The sequence below is a fragment of the Rhinatrema bivittatum genome, chromosome 8 (assembly GCF_901001135.1).
Source record: "Rhinatrema bivittatum chromosome 8, aRhiBiv1.1, whole genome shotgun sequence".
Lineage (NCBI taxonomy): Eukaryota > Metazoa > Chordata > Amphibia > Gymnophiona > Rhinatrematidae > Rhinatrema > Rhinatrema bivittatum.
Genome location: NC_042622.1, coordinates 88,203,137 through 88,228,477, shown reverse-complemented (window position 1 = coordinate 88,228,477; position 25,341 = coordinate 88,203,137). Strand labels below are relative to the sequence as shown.

The 25,341-nt window shown below is 46.9% G+C and overlaps 1 protein-coding gene across 5 annotated transcripts in view; it reads left to right on the top strand.

Moving 5' to 3' along the window:
* DDX31 (DEAD-box helicase 31) overlaps positions 1 to 25,341 on the top strand; it is a 147,228-nt gene that overhangs the window by 26,966 nt on the left and 94,921 nt on the right. For all 5 annotated transcript variants that reach the window (XM_029614155.1, XM_029614154.1, XM_029614152.1 and 2 more), the window contains 4 exons: positions 929 to 972; positions 24,285 to 24,355; positions 24,856 to 24,920; positions 25,153 to 25,197. In XM_029614155.1, coding sequence (XP_029470015.1) covers positions 929 to 972; positions 24,285 to 24,355; positions 24,856 to 24,920; positions 25,153 to 25,197 — 225 coding nt within the window. The remainder of the gene's footprint in view (positions 1 to 928; positions 973 to 24,284; positions 24,356 to 24,855; positions 24,921 to 25,152; positions 25,198 to 25,341) is intronic.

The following is a 25,341-nucleotide window of genomic DNA, read 5'->3' as shown; positions in this document are numbered from 1 at the left end:
TACTGTGAAGTGGTTCAAAGAAGGGAAATAAGTCATCTAAGGCTACAGTTGTACAGTGGCTGAAGGAAGCAATCGAGTCGACTTACATTTCTAAAGGGTGCCCGCTGCCAGGGGGGGTTAGGGACGCACTTGACACATTCTCAGGCAACTTCCTGGGTTGTCTCCGCATGAAATTTGCTGGGCGTCTACTGGGAAGTTGTTGCACACTGTTGCTAGGCATTATTTGGATGTGAGGGATCCAGCTTCCATGTGCTTTAGTGAAAGTGTTCTACAAGTGGAACACTCTATGTCCCACCCGAGTTAAGGGGAGCTTAGGTGCATCCCAGGAATCTTGACTGATCTAGGTATGTAAAGGGAAAGAAAAATTGGTTTTTACCTGCTAATTTTCGTTCCTGTAGTACCACAGATCAGTCCAGAGACCCGCCCATTTACTGGGGTGGGGAGAGACCACCAGTCGTACTGTTGTTTGGTTTATAGTGCGGAGTTGTTGAAGGTTTTCAATGCTGATTGCTTATGTTAAATTTGGGAAACGAATTTTCTATTGTCTTTTTGGGCAACTTCACCTTCTTCCGGCTTATTGGAGGAGAGTGAGTTTGCTTAGAAATTTATGGTGGTTGCTGTCATCTTGGCTTGGGTACAGGTCAATACTGAGAGACTGCAGGTGGGATACTGGATTATGTACACTATCAGTGAAACTTTCTCTGTCTCCATCTGCTGGCAGGAAGGCAAAACCCTGGAGTCTGGACTGATCTGTGGTACTACAGGAATGAAAATTAGCAGGTAGTAACCAATTTTCCTATTTAATAAGTTCCACTATATTTGCCAGTGGTACATTTGCTGTTGGCTTGTTCCATGTGCTTTTTCAAAGATGCTGATATGGCCTTTCTTAATAATGTGTTACTTAATATTGTGCATTTCATCTTTTCAGGTTTCTACGGTTACAACTGCCCTGAAAATGGTCAGGATGACTAGGTGAGGTGCCTAAGCTCCTAGCAATAAATGATGTTTCTCTCTATTTGGTGTTGTCACTCGCCATGAAAATATATTTTAAAAAATTAGACCCCTGCTTTTTTACTATTGATTCTCCAGTTTATTGCTACATTTTTTATATAACATCCTTTTCCTCTTCGTCCTGCCAGACCAGTAACTGTGGGATTCTTCCTCCCACTAGCAGAGTGCAAAAGCTTTCTGTCTGACATCACTACCATAAAGGCTGGCTCAGCAAAGGGGAAGTCAGTAGTCTGTGCCTCCAGTAGATGGAATGGAGCACAGATATTACTGGTCCAGCAGTGTAAGTAGGGCCCCAGGGCAACGGTCTTTCCTAAGGTCGCTTTCCTTAGGAGCCTGGGCCAGGATGGTGACTCCGCGGAACGATAGCCTCCGTAGGTCTAATCTTCCCTCTCCAGGGCAACCAGTTGTTTTGATCTCCTGGGTTCCCAACGAAGTCGCCTAACTGAATAATAATAAAAAAAAAAAAAGGGCAGAGAAGCAGCCCGGCCCGAACCATTGCAGCCTGCCCCAGGTATGGACAAGGGGAGGAAGTGCACCAGGTGTGGGTCCTGACGGGTCCCTAGCATCGCTAGCTCTTTCTGCTGCAATTGTGACAATGAAAAGCAGGCCCTGGGGGAGGAAGGGGTGGGGCTGGGCTAATTGAACGGCACACACCAGGGAGTGTGTCCTTTCCTCTATCTCTGGAACAAGTTTCAGGACGGTCAAGGCATTCCTCCACAGCTTCAGAGGGTGCAGCGTCAGCGACTAAAATCCCCAAGGGAGGAGGCGTCTGAGTTTTCCTCGGACTTCATCTTGGCTAATCACCAAGCCTAACTCCAGATGAAGATAAGAAGAATAAGGCTCCTTCAGGGGAAAAGCCCAAGCCACTTACAGGCTGGGAAGATTAGAGTCCAGAGGTGGAACCCCGGGGGGGGGGGGGGGTTTCAAAGAGGGCTTTTCCCAGGAAGAGACTTTAGGTGAGGAAGAACTGGAGGCTAGGGACTCAGCTGTGAATTTGTTTAGGGCAGATGAGCTGGGGGCCCTAATTAAGGAAATCCCATTCTGACAAGGATTAGGAAACCTTGCAAAGCCTTTCTCATTCATTCAGCAATCCAGGATATGCTGACAGTGGAGTGGGAGTTCCTGGAGTCTAGGTTTCCCTGTACATATCCGGATCAGTCCAAACTGTGGGTTATGCCTCCCTTCCAGCAGGTGGAGACAGAGAAGGCACCCTCACTTAACCCGGTGTGCCTCCTGCATCCCGTCAGTAGTTTTCTATCTCCAGCAGATGGAGGTGGTGCAAACCCTCAGACTTGCCCTGTGTCTGGGGTTAGGCTATCCCTTAAAGTTAACTAAAATTAAACTAACTATACAGTAGTGAATCAAGCAAGTTTAAAAAAAAAAAAAAAAAAGAAGAAGTTCTTGCGCAGCAGGGAGTTCTTTCCCTATCCTCCCGGAGGGTTGTGAGATCCTGCGGGTTCATCCTCTCTGGTAGCAGGTATTGGAGCGGGGGTTGGTGACCCCGCGGGGGCTCCAGCAAGGTAAGCAGCCCGGGAAGAGATTACTGGTGGTCCAGTCCCTCTCTTACCCTGTGGTGTTCCTGAGCACTTGTGGTAAAAAAAAAAAAAAAAAATCAAAATTTTTCTTTTTTAGCCTGCTGCAATCCAGGACCCCTCCCCACCTGAATTGCTGCGTTTTTCACGGTTTTTGAGCCGTTCCCCCCCCCCCCCCCCCCCACGATGCCGCGGCCATCTTGGTGTGTGGCATGTGGAGAATCCTCCACGCAGCTTTCTAGGGCTGGAATTTGCTCCCGTTGTCTGCCTGATGGGGAGGGCAGCTTTTTTTCAGGGTCTGCAGTATTGCCCAAGCCTCTAGGGGCGCTGAAAAGATCGGCTCCATGGGAGCTCAGTGCTGATCCTTTCTCCCTCAGTGCAGGGATGGCAGCCATTTTAAACGCTTTTGCTGCAGCTCAGACAAGTGCTAGGGGGAGGGGGAGCTTCCCCCTGAGTTATCGCCGGTCCCTACCGATCCTGATGATATTTTGGATCAAGACCAGGATGATTTACAGGAAAACCCTGGATTTTGTCCTTCTTGTGCATAAAGCCTTTTTGGCTTCCAGATCTCCACAAGGTATTCCCTTGCCGCTGAGTCCTGTGTAGGGACTACCCCCCAAGATAGCCAAGCGCACAGATGTTCCCGCGTCTCTACAGGTCACGAAGTTGAAAGGTGCTGTGGCTTCAGGTGGCACGGCCGCTCCGGATGTTCCAGGCAGTGCGGTGACAGGTGCAGGAGTTTCTCCCTTCCCTCCCGCTGGTGGGGGATTGGACGAGGAGCAAGGAAAACAAAACCCCTTAGAGAGGGATGACCCTAAGATAGCCCACCTGTTTCAGAGGGAGGAATTAGAGCCCCTCATTCCGGCAGCTCTGTCTGAGCTGGGGGTCGAGCTCCCCCTGCAAGCGCTGCCGCAAGATCAGGTGGATCCGATTATAGTGGGATTGCATGCTCCGGCCCAGGTTTTTCCTGTACATGCCATGATTCAGCAGCTTGTGACCAGGGAGTGGGAGGCTCCGGATGCTGGTCTGCGTGTGGGTCACGTCATGGATAAGCTGTATCCATTATCAGACGACTTTCTGACGCTCCTCCGATCCCCTAAAGTGGACGCTGCTGTTTCGGCTGTGGTTAAACGGACCACCATTCTGGTGGCAGGCTCGACGGCCCTCAAGGATCTACAGGACCGCAAGCTGGAAGTCCTGCTTAAGCGTATTTTTTAGGTCTCTGCCCTGGGTGTCCGAGCAGCAGTGTGTAGCAGTTACATGCTGCGAGTGAGCCTGCGCTGGGTTCAGCAGCTGCTGATGTCTAGAGATCTTCCTCCGGGAGAGTCTGAACAGGCACAGCATTTGGAAGCTGCAGTGGCATATGGGGCGGATGCTTTATATGACCTCCTCTGCACTTCATCTCGCACCATGTCGTCTGCAGTGTCGGCAAGGCGTCTTTTGTGGCTCCGCCACTGGTCAGCGGATGTTTCATCCAAGGCTCAGCTGGGGGCTATCCCTTTTAAAGGTGGTTTTTTATTCGGGGATGATTTGGAGCAGTTGATAAAGTCCCTGTGAGAGAACAAGGTTCACAAGTTGCCAGAGGACAGGCCGAAGCCCTCCAGAGGTTTTCCATCATACCACTCTCGTTTTCTGGGGCAACGGAGATTTCAGCCAAACAGGCAGCAAGCTGCCGGACAGCGACAGCATTTTACCAGAGGCTAAGCCTGGTCTTCGTCCTTCCGTGGACGCAGAGGTGGTTCCTCCTCCGCCCCGCCACAATTACTTCAGATCAGTGGGTGCTAAGCATAATAGAACGAGGTTACACTTTGGCATTTGCTCGTCCTCTCAGAGAGTTTTTCCTCATATCTCCATGCGGTCCCCAGGCCAAACAGCTGATTGTTCGTCAAACTCTGGAACGTCTACTGGCCCTCGGAGCTGTGAAGCCCGTACCTCCAGAGCACTGGACGAAAGGGAGGAACTCCATTTACTTTGTAGTTCCAAAAAAGGAGTGCTCCTTCCGGCCAATTTTGGACCTCAAGAAGGTAAACAGGTCTCTCATGGTGTCCCACTTTCGCATGGAATCTCTGCGTTCAGTCATCGTGACGGTGCGCAAAAGCAAATTTCTGGCCTCTCTAGATCTGATGGAGGCATACTTGCACATTCCCATACAAGAGGATCAACAAAAGTTCCTTTGCTTCATGGTGCTGGGAATGCATTACCAATTCTGTGCTCTGCCCTTCGGCCTCACGACCACTCCTCACACGTTCACCAAAGTGATGGTGGTGGTGGCAGCCTTTCTCCGGAGGCAAGGCCTGCTCATTCATCCTTACCTGGACGATTGGCTGATCAGAGTAAAATCGAGAGATTGCTGTGTGGAAGCGATACACCAGGTAACCACTCTCTTGGAATCCCTCGGATGGGTGATCAATCAGGCCAAGAGCAACCTCGTTCCCTCCCAGACATTGGAATTTCTGGGAGCCTGGTTCGACACTGCGGTCGGGAAGGTCTTCCTCCTGACAGATCAAAGGAGCAAACTGATGGGACAAGTTCATCGCTTGTTAGCTCTACCGCTGCCCAAGGCTTAGGACTACTTACAGGTTCTGGGCTCGATGGCATCCACTCTAGAGGTGGTACCTTGGGCTTTTGCTCATATGAGACCGTTACAACGTGCATTGCTTTCCCGATGGGATCCCAAGTTGGAGAATTTCCAATTCCCTCTGCCACTCACAGATCATGCCAGGTCCAGTCTTGGGTGGTGGTTCTGTCCACACAACCTGTCGCAAGAGTTAAGTCTGGAAGTCCCGAACTGGATAGTGGTGACCACAGATGCCAGTCTCTCCGGCTGGGGAGCTGTTTGCCAGTCTCTGTCAGTACAGGGCAGTTGGTCCCCGGAGGAGTCCGGATGGTCGATCAACCGCTTGGAGAGCAGAGCAGTTCGCTTAGCCCTGCAACACTTTCTTCCACACTTATGCCATCAGGCGGTTCGCATCCTCTCCGACAACGCGACGACGGTGGCCTATATCAATTGTCAAGGAGGCACCAGAAGCCAAGCTGTAGCCGTGGAGGCAGAACTGCTCATGGATTGGGCGGAGCAAAATCTTGCAACAGTAGTGGCCTCTCACATCGCCAGGACGGACAACATTCAAGCGGACTTTCTAAGTCGCAGGCGCATAGATCCCGGAGAGTGGGAACTCTCGGAACGGGCGATGGATCTCATATCTCACAGATGGAAGACTCCTCATATGGACTTAATGGCAACTTGGGACAATGCCAAGGCTCATCGCTTCTTCAGTCGCAGGAGAGATCACTGCTCATAAGGGGTTGACGCCCTAGTGCTTCCCTGGCCAACCTCCGTGCTCCTGTACGTGTTCCCTCCTTGGCCTCTGGTAGGCAAGGTGCTTTGCAGGATAGAGGCTCACCCAGGGAGGGTAATCCTAGTAGCTCCAGAGTAGCCCCAACATCCATGGTTTGCGGATTTCATCAATCTAGCTGTGAACGGACCTCTGCGACTTGGACATCTTCCGCATCTTCTCCGTCAAGGTCCTATATATTTTGACCAGGCAGCTCGCTTTTGTTTAGCGGCCTGGCTTTTGAGAGGAGATTAAGAAAGAGATTATATTAGAGTGGAGAGTTTTTGAGACCTGGTGTCAGGAGCAAGGACTTTTTCTCAGACACGCTATGATTGCTCAGATGTTGATTTTTTTTGCAGGATGGTTTGGCCAAGGGCTTGTCTTTTAATTCCCTTCGGGTACAAGTGGTGGCCCTCGGCAATCTGGTTGGTAGCTCGGTGGCATCCCACCCTGATGTGGTACGTTTCCTCAGAGGAGTAAGGCATTTGAAGCCCCCGGTCCGACTGATATGTCCATCGTGGAGTCTTAATTTGGTTCTTCGCATATTGTGTGACCCGCCGTTTGAGCCCCTTAAGTCTGTAACATTGAAGGATCTCACCCTAAAGACAGTGTTTTGGTGGCCATATGCTCAGCTCGCAGAATTTCTGAGTTGCAAGCGCTTTCCTGTAGTGAACCCTTCTTGAGAATCTCTGAATCGGGGGTTTTGCTTCGAACGGTACCATCGTTCTTGCCCAAGATAGTGTCTCCTTTTCATTTAAGCCAGTCAGTCAAGCTTCCGGCTTTTCCTGATTTAGCAAACACTGCCCAGCATGCATGTGAGCTTCGTCGGCTGGATGTTAGACGTGCCTTGCTACGGTATTTGGAAGTCACAAATTCTTTCAGACTCTCAGATCATTTGTCCTTTGGAGTGGTCCCAAGAGAGGTCAAAGGGGTTCTAAGACAACGATTGCTCGATGGTTGAGAGAAACCATTTTGTCGGCATACATTTGTAAAGGACGACCAGTTCCTGAGGGCTTGAAGGCCCATTCTATCGGATTTCAAGCAGCTTCTTGGGCCGAATGCCAGTTGGTATCGCCTCAGGAGATCTGCAGAGCCGCTACTTAGAAGACGCTCCATACATTTGCTCACCACTACCGTTTGGACATTCAAGCGCCCGGAGATTTTGGCAAGAACTAATTTTCTTTTAAAAGCTGTAGAACTATGCAGAGGCTGTATCTAATAGAACAGCAGGATAAGGATAGGTTTCTAGATCTGCCTAGAGTAGATGCGGCAATCTCAGGAATAGCAAAGAAAACTACTATACTACTAGAAAGTGGAGCAGCCCTGAAAGACCTCAGGACTGAAAAGTGGAAACCTTACTAAAGAGAGGTTTTGAGCTTCATTTCTGGCTCTCCAGGCAGCAATTTGTGGAGCTTATGTAGCCAGGGCCCTTCTAACCTGATCTCAACAAGATCCGGTGTCCTGAAGATGCAGGACCATCAGAGGATCGGGCGGAGCCAGCCCTAATGGAATCAATGGCAGTCTTTGTAGCAGATACCAAGTATGACCTTATTAGATTTTCAGCGAAATTAGCAACAACAGAGATCATGGCTAGGCGACTTTTATGGCTAAAGAATTGGGTGGCAGATTCAACGTCCAAGTCAAGAATAGAAAGCTGCACTTTTGGGAGAACTACCTGTTTTGGAGAAGACTTAGAGAAGGTGGTCAAAGACTGGGGAAGATCGAGGCCTCAAAGGTTACCAGAAGAAAAGCCCAGAGGCTTCGCAAGGGGCGGCAACTGGAGACAGTGGCCCGGGGAGTACAGATAGAGGAGAGATAGAAGCCAGATCTCTTGCCCAGTCAATATCCCTGGCAGATCTCAACCCTTTTGGGGGAATAAAAGATTTCCAAAGGAGGGGAACCCCCGAGCCCCCCTTAGCAACAAAACCGCACAATGAAAGGTAGCAGGCCTGCTCCATAATTCCTCGGGTAGGGGGCAGATTACAGATTTTTATCTAGAATGGGCCAAAATAACAAAGGACCAGTGGGTCCTGGACATAAGTATAGCCCCTGGGCAACAGAAAGGTTTGCTAAGTGTAAACTGCAGAGGATGACCTGTGGGTTGTGTGATTTTCCCCCTCAGGGAAGTGGTATAAAGGACAAGAGAGCAGGGAAGGTTCCAGACAATACAAGGTTATCCAATGGTCAGAAGGAGTGTATGGTAACACTTGACTGACATATTTGCTCAGTTCCTAGGGGTTGGGTTTTGTGAGAAGGAATTACAACACCGCCTAGATCAAGGGTGGGGGCTCCCCCAGAGTCACCATGAGCAGAGAAGGCAGCAGTCTGAACTCTCTACAGGGGTTTCAAGGGGAAAGGAGGAAAAACTGGCAAAAATCCTCCAACAGGGTCTCAAGGCAGTCAGTGTAAAGCATCTGGAACTGGATTTAAGAGTTAAAAGTACTGAAAGAGTAAAGGAACTGTGAAAGGACCATTTGGGGCAAGAAAGAAACTCCTGTGCCTAGTTGGATCTTGGAAACAGGGTGGAGAGTCTCCCATTTCCTCTTACTGCAAGGGAAATGACTAGCTTGAAGCCATTCCAGAGATAAAGTAAGTATTTTACGATTGACAAAAGGGGGGGGGAAGAGATCTTTACTTTGTGGGCACTTAAAGTGTGCATGGGCTGTCATTTAAAGTATCTGAGGCCTTCTAGGAAGCAAATAGAAGAGTCTGTCTGGTGTTTCTATGAAGTTGGAAGTTGTACTTTAGTTATAGTAACTGAAACTACCTCGATAAACTGTCTCTCTTCTTTTGGAGCACCAATTTGGTTGTGGACATTAGGTTTTGTGACGTGCTTGTGTGCATGTGTCCTACACTCGGTTTGGCCTTGCAGCTCAGCTGCCCCTAGCCCATGACCCCACAGAGACTTAATCCCTCGCTTTGGGAGAGCTGCCCCAGGCTCCCCAAAGTAGAGAAGGTGACACCCAGTGGACAAGGGGTTACATAAGCAAAGGATATCACCCAGAATTAAGATTCCCCATAGAAGATATTTTTGTTTCCTCATACAAGGCGAGCAGGGGATCAGTTCAGACTCCTGGGTTTATTCATCTGTGCCAGCAGATGGAGACAGAGAACCTAAAACTGATACTGCTTTATATACATTGATGCCAACTGCACTTCCTCAGTATTTCTCTGTCTCCAGCAGATGGTGGATGATGAAAAAACCTGCAGTTTGGGCCAGTAATTTTTTTCCCTTTTTTTTTTTTTTTGTTACTGAGCCTTCCTCCCAGGGGTCGGGGTTCCTCGTTAGGGATTCCTACCCTGTTTGGTTGAGGTGGACTGGCTGGAGGTTGGCGATCCTTTTGTACGCCCAATCCAGGGGTTACTGTGGGGTGTAAATCTGATGGTCCAGATTCCTCCCCTTCACGAGGTCACTTAAGTGACTGGATTTTTTTTATTGTTTGGCTCTATTTTATCCTCACTTTCCTCTCCTTTCATTAACTTGCTGAATTGAGCTGGATGGCTCTCTTCAGTGTTTGAAGCAGGAAGTCTGTGTGAGGTTTTTGTTTTCAATTTATTTGTTTGTTAAAAAAAAAAAATCTAACAGCCTACGGAAATGGTAATTACTACCCTGTTTCGGTCAAGATGGAAGCCACCTTTTTATCTTACGTCCGCGTCTGGAAAGTCTTCAAGTCCTGGTGTGTAGCTAAAGGAGTACAGGCATTACAGGCTTCACTATCCCACGTCTTGTCTTTCCTTCAAGAAGGCTTGGTCAAGGGCCTCACTTTCAATTCTCTTAGAGTCCAAGTGGTGGCTTTGTCTTGTTTTAAGAGGAAAAGGTGGATGGTTGCCGCTTGTCTTCTCATCCTGACGTGATCAGATTTATTTGAGGATTCAAGAATTTGTACCCTGCTGTGAGGAGAGTTTGTCCTCCTTGAAACCTCAATCTGGTCCTTCGGAGTTTGTGTGAGACCCCGTTCGAACCTATCCGCAGGGCGATTCTTAAAGATTTGACTCTAAAGGTTGTTTTCTTGGTAGCCATTTGCTCTGTGAGGAGAATTTTGGAATTGCAAGCTCTGTGATGTTGAGATCCATTTCTTCACATATTGGATGTAGGTGTGTCTTTGCGGATGGTGTCATCCTTTCTCCCGAAAATGTTATCCACCTTCCATGTTAATCAGTCTGTAGAGTTGCCAGCCTTTCCGGATTTGGGAGATTCTGAGTCTAATGCTCGAGAGCTTAGACTGCTGGACGTCCGTAGAGCGTTGCTTCGCTATCTTAAAGTCACAAATGATTTTAGAAGGTCTGATCATCTTTTCGTTTTGTGGAGTGGTCTGAAGAAGGGGTCTCAAGCTTCCAAGACTACCATTGCAAGATGGCTTAAGGAGGCTATTGGCTCTGTTTACATCCTTAAGGGTAAGCCAGTTCTGGAAGGCTTGAGGGCCCATACCACTCGATCTCAGGCGGCCTCTTGGGCAGAGGCTCACTTGGTTCGTCATAGGAAATTTGTAGAGCGGCAAATTGGAAGTCTCTGCATACCTTTGCGAGGCATTATCAGCTGGATGTGGGAGATCAGGAGTCTTTGTCTTTTGGCAAAGGCGTTTTATGAGTGGGACTCTCCTGGTCCCACCCTGTTTAGGGAGCTTTGTTACATCCCAGGAGTCTGGACTGATCCGAGTACGTACAGGGAAAGGAAAATTTGGTTCCTACCTGCTAATTTTCGTTCCTGTAGTACCACGGATCAGTCCAGAACTCGCCCAAACATTGAGGAGGGTGGAGAGTTGTCCACTCAGCTGTTGTAGATTACAGTTATCAGAAGTTTTATCAGTTTACATTGAAATGTTTTGTGTTGTGTTTTTTTTTTTTTTTACTTTACAGTTTTTACATTTAGCTGGGATACATTGAGATGGCATCAATGTATATAAAGCAGTGTTAGTTTTACTTTCTCTGTCTCCATCTGCTGGCACGGATGAATAAACCCAGGAGTCTGGACTGACCCTTGGTACTACAGGAACGAAAATTAGCAGGTAAGAACCAAATTTTCCTTTAGTTCAGCTGCAAACCATTATTCCAGTACCGCCCGGTCAGGAAGGCATGGGGTTATACACCATTTATTTCCTAGTACCAAAGAAGGAAGGAGGCTTTCGGCCAGTACTGAACCTAAAGCGAGTAAACAATGCCTTTGTAGTTCCCCATTTCCGCATAGAATCACTAGCTACAGTAAAGGCGGCTATAAGGACTGGGGAATTCCTGGCAGCCTTAGATCTGTCAGAAGCATATTTTCACATTCCCATCAGGAGAGATTTGCAGCGTTACTTATGCTTCGAGATAGCTGGTCAGCATTACCAGTTCAGGGCACTCCCCTTTGAACTGGCCACAGTACCAAGGACATTTACAAAGGTGATGGTAGTAGTGGTGACCTTCTTAGGGAAGGAAGAGGACAAAGTCCACCCTTACCTGGACGACTGGCTAATAAGAGCAGACACCCTGCAAGAAGGCAGACGTGCCACAGAGTGAACAGTTCATGTCCTGGAGAAATTGGGCTGGATGGTGAACAGGGCAAAGAGCCAGTTTCAGCTGTCTCAGACACTAGTGTACTTAGGGGTATTGTTCAACACCAAGTTAGGAAGAGTGTATCTAACAGACAGAAAGATAGGGAAGTTATAGGAGCAAGTACTGGTCCTGTCACAAGCCCCACTCCCATATGTGTGGAGATGTCTACAGGTACTGGGCTCCATGGCAGCAGTAATCAGGGTAGTACCATGGGAAAGAGTGCACATACACCCTCTTCAGGTGCACCTATTGTACAACTGGTTGCCACAAAGTCAGTGGTACCTCAAAAGTCTGCCACTGAGGCAGTCTGTGATGGAGCCTAGGTTTGAATGTTTCCAGAGGAGCCTCTCTGGATTTCCCATAGTTGACAATAGTAACCACAGATGCGAGTTGTCGGGGGGGGGGGGGGGGGGGGAAACACACACTCAGGAACAAACTGCTCAGGGGTCCTGGCCACACCAAACAGTTCTAAGTTCCACAAACTTATTAGAGTTAAGAGTAATCAGGTTGGCCCTAGGCTGTTTTCAAAACCAGTTAGGGAACAAAGCGGTCCGGGTCCACTCGGACAATGCCACAGCAACGGCCTATGTGAACAAGCAGGGAGGGGGCACAAAGAACGCAGCCCTAGCGAGAGGTTCGCCTCAGCATGAAGTTAGCAGAGAGGAATTTCTTGAATCTCTCTGCAGTGCACATAGCAAGAGTGGACAATTTTGCAGGCAGATTTCCTCAGTCGATGGAAGCTAGACCCAGAAGAATGGGAGCTGCTGGAGGAGGCATTCGCACTCATGGGGAACCCCACAGTGGGATTTAATGGCAAGGAAAGAACAAGGATTCAGGGCAGTGGATGCACTGTCCCAACCCTGGCTGACAAATCAGATGTCATACATTCCCCTCTCCGGTCAATGATGGGCAAGGTGGTCAGGAAGAGTTCTCACCACCCAGTCTGGGTGGTCCTGGTAGTGCCAGACTGGCCAAGGTGTCCCTGGTACGCAGATGTGATAAGATTGAAGAAGGCAAAGCCGATATCATTCAAAGAGAGAGCAGCACTCCTCAAGTAGGGGCCAATAGTAATGGCATTTTTGGAAAAATTCTTTTATGGCCTGGCTAAAGAAAGGAGAAGGTTTAACAGAAGAGGGTACACAGCCCAAGTAATCGTGACTCTAATAAAGGCCAAAAAGAAGTCCACCTCCTTCTCATACAGTCACATTTGCACAGTTTTCGAAGCCTGGTGTAAAAATAGAGGGTGAAAGCAGACGTTGCTTCAATCCTGCAGTTTCTACAGGAAGAACTAGACAAAGGGCTAGCGGTTAACACATTGATGGTGCAGGTGGCAGCGATTGTATGTTTCAGAAGGCCATGCAGAGGAATATCGATGCCTGTTAACTCGCTATCAAATGAGCTTAAGACTCCAAAAAGACATCAAATTCCCTGTATGTACCCGGATCAGTCCAGAAAGTGGGTTGTGCCTCCCTTCCAGCAGATGGAGACAGAGAAAAACTCAAAGGGTGCCCCCTAATAACCTGGTGTGTCCTCTGCGTCCCTTCAGTATTTCTCTGTCTCCAGAAGATGAAGGTGGCAGAACCTGCAGTTCCCCAGTAAAGTTTAAAGAGGAAAGAATATTAGGTTTTCTCCTCTCTCTAATTTCTTGCTAGTTTTGTTTCTCTATTTTGGATGGATCAAGTTTAAAAAAAAAAAAGGGTTAATAATTTCTTAGTGCTCAGTCACTTTGAAACTTGCAGGCAGAACTGGCAGCAGTGTGACCTAGTACTGCTCAGGTTATTGTGGTAAGTTCTGTGCTTTTTCTTTTATAGGTTTTGCTGTCTTTCAGGGGTGGTCCAGCCTCTCCCCCTTCACGACACGCTGCCCTGAGATGCCGTGTTCCTCGGGGCAGCGCTAGCAGAGAGGCGACATTCCTCTGCTTAAAAAAAAAAAAAGTTTCAAAATCCAGGTTGTTGTTTGTCTGAGCGGAGATTTTTTCTAATCTCTCTTACCTGCTCCTGATAGCCTCTGGGGGTGTTTATGGTTAGCTTCTTGGCTTCCTCCCCCATGCCGCGATCCTCGCGGCATGGGGGAGGAAGCCATGTGGAGAGCCCGGGACGTGGCTCTCCCACGAAGGCATATGTTCGAGATGCCTCCCCAGCAGGGAGGGTCCTTTGAGGCCTGCTGGACATTCCACATCGAGCTCTTAAGTGTGCCTGCTCGCTGGGAGGCCGGCCCCAGTGCCATCTAGCGCAGAAACGGCAGCCATTTTGTTGTCCGAGCTGGCTGCTCCGACACAGCCAAATGAAGATTCAGATGCTGGATTTTCTTCCTCTCCTCCGATATTTTTTTTTTTTAATTTATACTTTATTGCATTTTCTTCAATGATTACATCATGAAAACTTTTTCAAAATATGTATCCCAATTTAAGGCAAACATTGTTAATATAACTTAAAAAATATTATTGTTATACATATAACATAACTGAGGAAGAATATCAAAATAATCCATAAAATAGGAAATTCAATATCTATTATAATCCCAATTATCTATCTTGGGATTTAATTAGACATAGAATAACAATAATTGGAGATAGGAGTTACTATCTTTCTTAAGGACCCTTTACCTCTAAAGTTTCAACTTCTGATTTATCTAACAAGAATGACTCTAAATGAACTACCGGATCTGTAAACCCAAATTTTTTCCCCTGATAATTTATGTAACAAACACAAGGAAATTTTAAAAAGAAAGTTGCCCCCAGAGCCACAACTCGATGTTTTAATGCAAGGAAACTTTTCCTCCTTGCTTGGGTGGCTCTGGAGACATCTGGGAAAATTTGGATCTTATATCTGCAAAAAGAGACATCCCTTGTTCCTGAAAAACTTCCTGAATAGATTATCTTTATCTTGCTCTGAAAGAAAGGCACTAATTTTATCCAGAGACTCCTCCAAGAAGGTTGAAATTCCCAAACTTGGGGGGTCCTCTGGACCAACATTTTGAATATTCCTCTCTATTCTCTTTTTAAAATAGTATATTTTGGATAAACTAGGAAATTCCTCCTCTTTATACATTAATATCTCTCTAAGAAATTTTTTAAACATTTCTAAAGGGGTTAAGAGGTGAGTTATTGGGAAATTCACTAATCTCAAATTCTTTGATCTCAATAGATTTTCCATACGTTCTAGCTCTTTATGCATATTTAAACTATCATGCATAAAAGTATTCTCCGATGATTGTACCAGTTGCATTCTGTCATTCAAAGCAGATATATATTTTTCACATTTTAACATTTTTATCCAATGTTTATTAATTGTTTCTGTATTTGCTTTGATCACAGCAGACAAAGATCTATTCATTACTGTAATATTATTATCTAACTTTGAAATTGCTTTCCATAAATCAGATAAAGTAACATTATCTGGAGAAACATCCGAGACAATGCTACTAGTAAGAACTGGGAGACTATCAACATTTAAAACTTTAAGCAATGATTTCTCAGTCCCTTGGTTTTCTGCTCGAGTCATCAAGCTTTCTTCCAGGGGGGTTGTTCCTACCAGTTCTCGCGCCATTTCAGCAGATGGACTCTTACTTGGCTGCTGTGGTAAAGCAGGTCCTTCTCCAGGACTGAGGGATGCTAACGACGAGATTCCCATTACTTCCTCTCCCCGAGGACATTTTGATCCATTGGGCTGGTGTGCTGTTGTGGCACTGGTGATGAGGTCAATGTCTTTGCTTTTCTTTTCTTCCCCATCCATGAAGAAGGGACCGACGAAGACAAAGACCCTGGCCAAACTCCCAAACTCACCCGGACTAAGCTTGACCAAGCTGCGTGCCCCTTCGGCGCACGCGGTTTAGGTGTCGCGCCGGTCCACAGCAGAACTTAAAAGCCATGGCCACGCCCCCTCTGCGGACAGTCTCAGGGAGAGGGGCCGACAGCCCTCTCCTTCTCCTTCTCTCTCCCCGATCTCAAGGCGCGCTTCGGCTAGATTATTAAGCCGTGGCCACGCCCCCTCTGACGTTGGCAAATGCACCGCCTCCTCACCGCAGGTGCTGGACGAATTTGGGGCCTCTCTTTCAGTGGAAAGTCTCCGGGTTCTCACCACAGTTGGTAAATGAATTCAAGACCTCTCTTTCGGCGGGCAGTCTCGGAGAGAGGGGCCGACAGCCCTCTCCTTCTCCTTCTCTCTCCCCCTCTCCTCCGACTTTTAACTCCGGACCAGGGGGCGACTTCGGGAAGCCTTCCTGACATTCCTCCCTCGGGACCTACTCCCGCCAGGCTTTTTTCAGCCGATTTTGTTCTTTTGGTACACTATGCTTACTTAGCCAGTTTAAGCCAACAACAGGATCCAGCTTCAGGCCCTCCTTCTCCCAAAGTGATCAGGTTGGCAGATCCTCTGGATCCTACAGGGGTTCCTCAGGGGTCCTCCCGAGTTCGGGTGGTTCCCCATCCTGATCTCCCTGATTCTTCTCCTCAGGGTCCTCGTTTACCTACCTTGGCTGATCAAGTCCAAGATGATCCGGCTTCTTACATACAGATGGAAGGGGATGACCCTAGGGACTTACGTCTATTTCAGAGGGATGAGTTAGACCCTCTCATTCCCCATGTCCTAGCGGAGTTGGTTATTGATGCTCCACAGGATCCGCCAGGCACCAGTGCAGGGTCCAAAAAGGGGGACCCCATCCTTGCTGGGCTGCGCCCACCAGCAAAAACATTTCCTTTTCATCCTATGCTCCTACAATTGTTGTCCAGAGAATGGGATTCTCCAGAGGCTAGTCTGAGGGTAGGCAGGGCTATGGACAAACTCTACCCTCTACCGGAAGAGTACCTAGATCTCCTTAAGGTTCCCAAAGTGGACGCATCAGTGTCGGTGGTCACAAAAAGGACTGCCATTCCGGTGTTGGGTGGAGCCGCTCTGTGAGACCTACAGGACAGGAAGCTTGAAGTATACCTCAAGAGGATTTTTGAGGTATCGGCCTTGGGAGTCAGAGCTGCAGTTTGTAGCTCCCTCACGCAATGAGCAGGTCTTAGATGGGTTCAAAAACTGCTCTGTACTCAAGATCTGCCACAGGGAGAAGCGCAACAGGCAGAGCATCTGGAATTGGTAATAGCTTATGGAGTGGATGCTCTGTATGATCTCCACGTGCTGGCCAGATCAATGGTATCAGCAATCTCTGCTAGACGTCTTCTCTGGCTTCAGAACTGGTTGGCGGATTCTTCTTCCAAGACTCAGCTGGGGTCTCTCCCCTTCAAGGGCAGGTTATTGTTTGTTGAGAATCTAGAGCAGATCATCAAATCCATGGGGGAGAACAAGGTGCACAAGCTGCCGGAGGAATGTCCACAGGTCTCCAGGAAGTTCAACTCTACTAGGAGCCGTTTCCAAGGACAGCAGCGTTTTCACCAGACAAGACCGGCCTCACAAAAACTGCTTTCCTCACGGTCGCAGTTCTGGTTCCATTCCTTTCGTGGACGAAGACCTGCTCGAGAGAGCCTCTCTCAAGGAGCCCCTTCCAAGTCTACCCAATGAAGGACCGCCGGCCCACTCCTCGATGCCCAGAATAGGGGGACGTCTCTCCCTCTTCTACGAGGAGTGGGTCAAGATTACCTCAGAACGATGGGTTCTGGATATTCTACAGCACGGCTACGCTTTAGAATTTGCTCGACCCTTAAGAGACAGGTTCCTCTTCTCTCCCTGCGACCCAGTGAAGAAGCAATGGATAGTACGTCAGACGCTCAACAGGCTTCTGGTCTTGGGGGCCATCCTCCCGGTGCCCCTGATGGAACAACGGTTAGGCCATTATTCAGTCTACTTCATAGTTCCCAAGAAGGAAGGCTCATTCCGTCCGATTTTGGATCTCAAGATGGTCAACAGGGCCCTCAAGGTTCCACACTTCAGGATGGAAACATGATCCGTCATAGCAGCGGTACATCGAGGGGAATTCCTAGCCTCCTTGGACCTTACGGAGGCTTATCTTCACATCCCCATCCTCAAGGAGCATCAGTGCTTCTTTTGCTTCAAGATCCTCGGTCAGTATTTCCAATTTCAAGCCCTACCTTTCGGTCTGGCGACCGCTCCCCACACCTTCACCAAGGTCATGGGTGGTGGCAGCAGCAGGGAGGGGATTCACCAAGGTCATGGTGGTGGCAGCAGCAGGGAGGGGATTCTAGTCCATCCCTACCTGGACGACTGGCTCATTCGAGCGAAGTCCTTGGACCTTTGCCAGCAGGCGGTCGACAGAGTCTTGCATCTTCTCTGCTCTCTAGGATGGGTCGTCAATTTTGCCAAAAGCAGCCTTACTTCCTCTCAGACGCTCGATTTCTTGGGAGCTCAGTTCGATACCAAACTGGGCAAAGTTTTCCTTCGTCAAGACCGCGCGAGGGCTCTTATCTCTCAGGTACAGCATCTCCATTGCCTTCCACTCCCCACAGCATGGGACTACCTCCAGGTCCTGGGCTCTATGGCTTCAACTATAGACTTAGTTCCCTGGGCTTTTATGCATATGAGACACTTGCAGAGAGCGTTACTCTCCTGGTGGAAACTCCTAAGACACTCCCAGTGTCTCAGGAGTTTCAAGCCGTCTTGCCGCTGTCGGAGGTTGCCAAGGACAGCCTGAACTGGTGGCTAAGCCTGGATCACTTGTTGCAGGGAGTGGACTTGGAGATACCACAGTGGGTGATCATTACCACGGATGCCAGCCTAATCCGGCTGGGGGGCTGTGTGTCAAACGTAATCTGCGCAGGGGCAATGGATGTCAGTGCAAGCGACATGGCCGAACAATCGTCTGGAAACCAGAGCGGTTCGTCTCGCGTTGAAGCATTTTCTCCCCCTGGTTCATTGTCGAGCTGTAAGGATACTCTCCAACGCAACTACGGTAGTGTACATCAACCATCAAGGAGGGACAAAGAGTTGACATGTCTTTCGGGAGATGGACAAGTTAATGACATAGGTGGAACTACACCTCTCCTGCCTAGCGGCTTCGCACATAGCAGGGGTGGACAATGTTCAAGCGGACTTCTTAAGCCGTCAACGTATAGATCCCGGAGAGTGGGAACTCTCCGAGGAAGCAGTAGCGCTTCTCTTCAACTGGTGGGGAACCCCCCATCTGGATCTGATGGCCACTCAGAAGAATGCGAAAGCCCCGTGCTTTTTCAGCCGCAGAAGGGAGCACGGCGCAGAAGGAGTAGATGTTCTAGTTCTTCCATGTCTCGAGACCTCTTACTTTACGTGTTTTTGCCATGGCCCCTGATGGGAAAGGTACTACGGAGAATAGAGATTCACCAAGGGTCAGTAATTCTAGTGGCACCAGAATGGGCATCAAGACCATGGTTTGCAGACCTAGTCAACCTCACGGTGGACGGCCCACTCCGCCTGAGGCATCTTCCGAACCTTCTGCAGCAGAATCCAGTATTTTTCGACCTGGCAGATCGCTTCTGTCCTGCGGCCTGGCTTTTGAGAGGCGCAGGTTGAGAAGAAGAGGCTACCTGGAGGATGTTATTTCCACCTTCCTAAAGGCTAGGAAAACTTCCACTTCTATCTCGAACATTCGGTTGTGGAATGTTTTTCAGGCCTGGTGTGAAACCATAGGTGTGGCTCCACGTCGTGCTTCAGTAACTCAGATACTTTCTTTCCTGCAGCGGGGTCTGGATAAGGGTTTGGCTTACAATTCTCTGAGAGTCCAAGTGGCAGCCCTTGGTTCCCTCGTACATCACCTGGATGGAGCTCCTCTGTCATCACACCCTGACATTATCTGGTTTCTGAAGGGGGTAAGAACATAAGAAAATTCCATACTGGGTCAGACCAAGGGTCCATCAAGCCCAGCATCCTGTTTCCAACAGTGGCCAATCCAGGCCATAAGAACCTGGCAAGTACCCAAAAACTAAGTCTATTCCATGTAACCATTGCTAATGGCAGTGGCTATTCTCTAAGGGGGTAATTTTCAAAAGGATGTACACACGTAAATGTAACTACTATTGTAGCAATTTTCAAAAGCCATTTACCCACATAAAGTGCACTTATGCAGGTAAATCCTATGGTCAATTCAATGGCATATATTGTAGTAATTTTCGAAAGCTCACTTACTCGAGTAAAATGCATTTACACCTATAAAACTCAATTTTAAGAGTGTAAATGCTTTTGAAAATCAGGCCCTAAGTGAACTTAATAGCAGGTAATGGACTTCTCCTCCAAGAACTTATCCAATCCTTTTTTAAACACAGCTATACTAACGGCACTAACCACATCCTCTGGCAACAAATTCCAGAGTTTAATTGTGCGTTGAGTAAAAAAGTACTTTCTCCGATTAGTTTTAAATGTGCCCCATGCTAACTTCATGGAGTGCCCCCTAGTCTTTCTACTATCCGAAAGAGTAAATAACCGATTCACATCTACCTGTTCTAGACCTCTCATGATTTTAAACACCTCTATCATATCCCCCCTCAGTCGTCTCTTCTCCAAGCTGAAAAGTCCTAACCTCTTTAGTCTTTCCTCATAGGGGAGTTGTTCCATTCCCCTTATCATTTTGGTAGCCCTTCTCTGTACCTTCTCCATCGCAATTATATCTTTTTTGAGATGCGGCGACCAAAATTGTACACGGTATTCAAGGTGCGGTCTCACCATGGAGCGATACAGAGGCATTATGACATTTTCCGTTTTATTCACCATTCCCTTTCTAATAATTCCCAACATTCTGTTTGCTTTTTTGACTGCCGCAGCACACTGTACCGACGATTTCAATGTGTTATCCACTATGACACCTAGATCTCTTTCTTGGGTTGTAGCACCTAATATGGAACCCAACATTGTGTAATTATAGCATGGGTTATTTTTCCCTATATGCATCACCTTGCACTTATCCACATTAAATTTCATCTGCCATTTGGATGCCCAATTTTCCAGTCTCACAAGTTCTTCCTGCAATTTATCACAATCTGCTTGTGATTTAACTACTCTGAACAATTTTGTGTCATCTGCAAATTTGATTATCTCACTCGTCGTATTTCTTTCCAGATCATTTATAAATATATTGAAAAGTAAGGGTCCCAATACAGATCCCTGAGGCACTCCACTGTCCACTCCCTTCCACTGAGAAAATTGCCCATTTAATCCTACTCTCTGTTTCCTGAATTTTAGCCAGTTTGCAATCCACAAAAGGACATCGCCACCTATCCCATGACTTTTTACTTTTCCTAGAAGCCTCTCATGAGGAGCTTTGTCAAACGCCTTCTGAAAATCCAAGTATACTATATCTACCGGTTCACCTTTATCCACATGTTTATTAACTCCTTCAAAAAAGTGAAGCAGATTTGTGAGGCAAGACTTGCCCTGGGTAAAGCCATGCTGACTTTGTTCCATTAAACCATGTCTTTCTATATGTTCTGTGATTTTGATGTTTAGAACACTTTCCATCAAGCCACCGGTCCAGGCCTTGTGCCCCTCTTGGAGCCTAAACTTGGTTCTTCGGATTCTCTGTGGCCCACCTTTTGAGCCAGTGAGAAGAGCTACCCTCAAGGATCTAACTCTCAAGACAGTCTTCCTGGTGACTATTTGTTCTGCCCGCAGGATCTCTGAAATTCAAGCTTTGTCGTGCAGAGAGCCTTACCTCTGTTTCACAGACTCAGGCGTTTCCTTAAGCACAGTACCATCTTTCCTGGCAAAGGTGGTCTCGGCCTTCCATTTAAATCACTTGGTTGAGCTTCTATCTTTCCAGGACGAGAATTCCAGAGAACTGAGACGGCTCGATGTCAAGCACGTCCTCATTCGATATCTGGAGGTTACCAATGATTTCCGATTATCGGACCATCTTTTTGTCCTGTGGAGTGGTCCTAAGAAGGGGACCAAGGCTTCTAAAACCACAATTGCTCGCTGGTTGAAGGAAACTATCACTTCAGCATACATTTGTGCTGGCCAGCACCCTCCAGAGGGCATAAAAGCACATTATCTCCATTCTCAAGCAGCCTTCTGGGCTGAAAGCCAAGCGGTCTCTCCGCAGGAGATATGCTGGGCAGCTACCTGGAGATCGTTACACACCTTTGCTCGTCACTATCGTTTAAATCTCCAACCACCGTTTTTTGGCTCATTTGGCGCTCAGGTCATTCGAGCAGGGCTATCCAGGGCCCACCCTACATAGGGAAGCTTTGGTACATCCCACTGTCTGGACTGATCCTGGTACGTACAGGGAAAAGAAAATTATTCCTTACCTGCTAATTTTCGTTCCTGTAGTACCACGGATCAGTCCAGACGCCCACCCTAAGAATATATAGGTTTGGGATTGTCTCGGCAGAATCTTTTCTCTACGCATCTTAGATACTCAGCTCAAATAATTAAGAGGATTAGCACCGTTCGTGTCATACAATAGTTCAATTTGCAAGTTTTTCCTCAAAAAAAAAAAAAAAAAGAACAGTAAGTACGTCATATACAAAGTTACAGTTTGAAGTTTGGTTTACTTGATTCATCCAAGGTTTCATTCATGCTTTGATATACTTAATACTGAAGGGATGCAGAGGGCGCACCAGGTTATTAGGGGGCGCCCTTCGAGTTTTTCTCTGTCTCCATCTGCTGGAAGGCAGGCTCAACCCACTGTCTGGACTGATCCGTGGTACTACAGGAATGAAAATTAGCAGGTAAGGAATAATTTTCTTATATTAAAAAAAACCTTAAAACCTGGCTATTTAAAAAGGATTATGAAAATTAAACACTGTCAAAGACTATATAGCAGCCAGTCGCAATAATGTAAACTTAAAGCAATGGACTAATCAGCAATCTTGCAGTCAGATGCTTTTGCCTTAAACAGTTCTTTTTCCCTTTTTCCTTGTTTTAATGTATTGTTTTGAAAACCTTCTTATTATTTCACTTGACTAACTTTTAAATTGTCTGTATTCTTATATTTTAAGCATAAATACTCTTAGATTTTTTCTCTTTATTTTAATTATATTTTAATGAACTTAGTTTTAATTGTTTTGCACTTGTTTTAATCAATTTTATATAACTTTTGCAATATGCTTTGAATTTTGTATTTATTTATTGTATACCGTCTAGATTGTTTACAGATTGACGGTACATAAAACAAACAAATAAAGGGAGCAAAGCAGGTGAGACCTCCTCGGAAGGTCGTAGTACTGCCATTGGGTCCCGAACTTGATATTGAAGATGCTAGTTAGAGTGCTTTTTGAGCCCATCAGGGAGGTTTCCTTGAAAGACTTAATACTAAAGACGGCGATGTTAATGGCCCTGTGTTCGGCCAGAAGGATCTCTGAGTTGTAAGCGCTGTCCTGCAGGGATCTATACTTTATTCTTTTCAAAGGAAAAAGTGACAATCACACCAGTACCCACCTTTCTACCCATGATGATATTGGAATTTCATCTCAATCAGCCCATCTCTCTTCCTGGATTTAAGAAAGTGGAATGCATAGGGAAACTGAGAGATCTGAGGTTCTTAGATGTTCTCAGTTTCCTCTTAAAGTACCTGGAAGTGACCAATGACTTTAGGAAGTCAGACTATTTATCTTGTACACGGGACCCTAGAAAGGGCAGGCAGCATCCAAAGCCTCAGTCGCAAGATGACTTAAGAAGACAGTAGCAACAGCCTATATAATAAGGAACAAACCAGTGCTGGGAGGGATAAGGGTGCATTGCACGAGAGAACAAGTAATGCCTTGGGCAGAATACAGAGCAATTATGCCTAGGGATATTTGCAGTGCGGCCACGTAGTCGTCTGTCCACACTTTTACAAAACACTAGATTACACCTTCAAGAATGGGAGGAGACGAGTTTTGGTATTGGGGTCTTGGAAGCGGCACTAGGGATCCCGCCCGGGGCAAGAACAGCGTAGTAACAGCCCACAGGTTACTGGTCTGGCAGGACGAAGAGGAAGGTTCAATTAGGTCTTACATGCTAATTGGTTTTCCTCGAGTCCTGACAGACCAGTCTAGCTCCCGCCCGTAAGAAAAGAATAAACAGGCATGTGAATAAAGCAACAGAGTTTGATAAATAAGTTAAAACATAATGAACAAGGGAGCATATCTGAATGCGAAGGCAGGCTGTTCTCCACTTACCATTTTCTTTGTTTTGTGATGTGTCCTGGATCCCTTACTGCAGAAGGTAGGGAACCAGCATCCTATAATACCAGGGAAAATGCCACCCTGGAGAGGAAAAGACAGACAAGGGAACAGACCGGGTAATGAGCTGGTAAGTCTCTTTAAACAAACAAAAAAGGGGGCTATAAGAATACAAGCAACAAGCCACGCTTTGGCAAAAAGAGTACTGACTTCCCCTCTGCTGGGCCAGCCTTTATGGTAGTGATGTCAGAGAAGAAGCTTTCGCATTCTGCCCCCATCTGCTGGTGGGAGGGAGAATCCCACTGGTCTGTCAGGACCGAGGAAGGCCAATTAGCAGGTAAGACCTAATTGAACCTTATCTGTCACCGTTAATGAGAGAAGCTGATGGGAGTAAACAAACAAGGGATCTAGGAGGAGAGGGGAGATCAGTTGCAGAGCCTTCTTAAAAGATGGATTAGAGACCATCCTAAATCAAAAATGGAAAGCAAAATCGTTTTTACAAACCATAAAGAAAGAAAAACAGTAAATTAGACCAGCAGAGGAAGAAATGTACCTTTTAATGTGCATTCAGATGTGTGATGGGAGTAACTTTGGATCCTGCTTTAAAAAGGAAAATGCAGGACTAGAAATCCCACTCAAACTTTGCCTGTGAGGAGAGTTATACAGTGGAAAAGGCTGAACTGATCAAACATATTGGCTGATATGCTCTCCAGTATGTGGAGGGATGCGCTGAATTGGGACTGAAGCCAGTGATACCTGGAAACCCCGCCCCCCACCCCCCCACCACACATACACCGCTTCTGTGTTCGGTATTTCCCCCTGATTTGCTTTTCTTTGTGATTGTAGTGTTCAGAAGCTGACTATCCCTGCACTCTTGGCAGGTCAGGATGTCTTGGTGAGATCCCAGACAGGCTCAGGTAAGCACCATGCTTTTCTGTTTCTTTTTGAGGCTTTATTATTCTTGGTTATGTATGTGAGGTTTGCAAGTAGTGGACCCTGGCTGTGACATTGAGCCAATAAAATTACAGGAGCAGGGCATTTTAAAATTTTTGATCAGCCTGTGCAGCAGTGCACCCACCATACTGCACCACCTTGTCCATTGGAGAGAGCCATTGTGTTGAATAGTGACATCATCTTACATCACCACAAGTCTTTTGAAATATTTGTGTTTTACACACTATCTTATTTTTCAGTAAGGCTTCTTTTCAAATATAAATGTGGAACAAATATGTAATATGTCAGATGGTTTGTATGGATGAGAGATTTGATGCATGTCAGTTGACATAATTGTTAAACAAGATCACTCCCAATATCTCAGACATTCAATGGAATTATTAAAAAAAAAAAAAGTTAATATTATTGTTACATGAGATGTCTTTAATGTTCTCCCTCCATCTTTTGGTTTCTTCGTTTTCAGGTAAAACACTTGCTTATAGCATTCCTTTGGTACAGATGTTACAGACAGTGAAGCCAAAGATCCAGGTGTGCAGTCATGTGCATGTAATTTGTATATTGTGCTCAGGAAATGGAAGTTGGTTTGTTTTTTTCTCATTCAGTAGGAATCTTCTCCCTGCATCTCTCTGTAGTAACACTGTGTCTCTGCAGTGTATCGCAGCGCCGCACTTGGCACTGAGTAGTGTGTTGCAGTGATGTGAAAAGATTTGTGAAATTTCAGGCCTCTTATATCTCTCTGCATCTCTTTTGCTTCCAACAGCGCAAGGATGGCCCTTATGCCCTAGTTTTGGTCCCCACGAGGGAGGTAAGTGTCACCCAACTCTCTGGCTCCTGTTCTGTTCTAATTGCTCCTCCTGTTTTTGCTGGGACTGTACAGGGTCTCCCTGAATGGATATTACTGGTCAGAGTGCTGTTCTTCTGCCCTACAGAAATATCACATTTAAGGGTT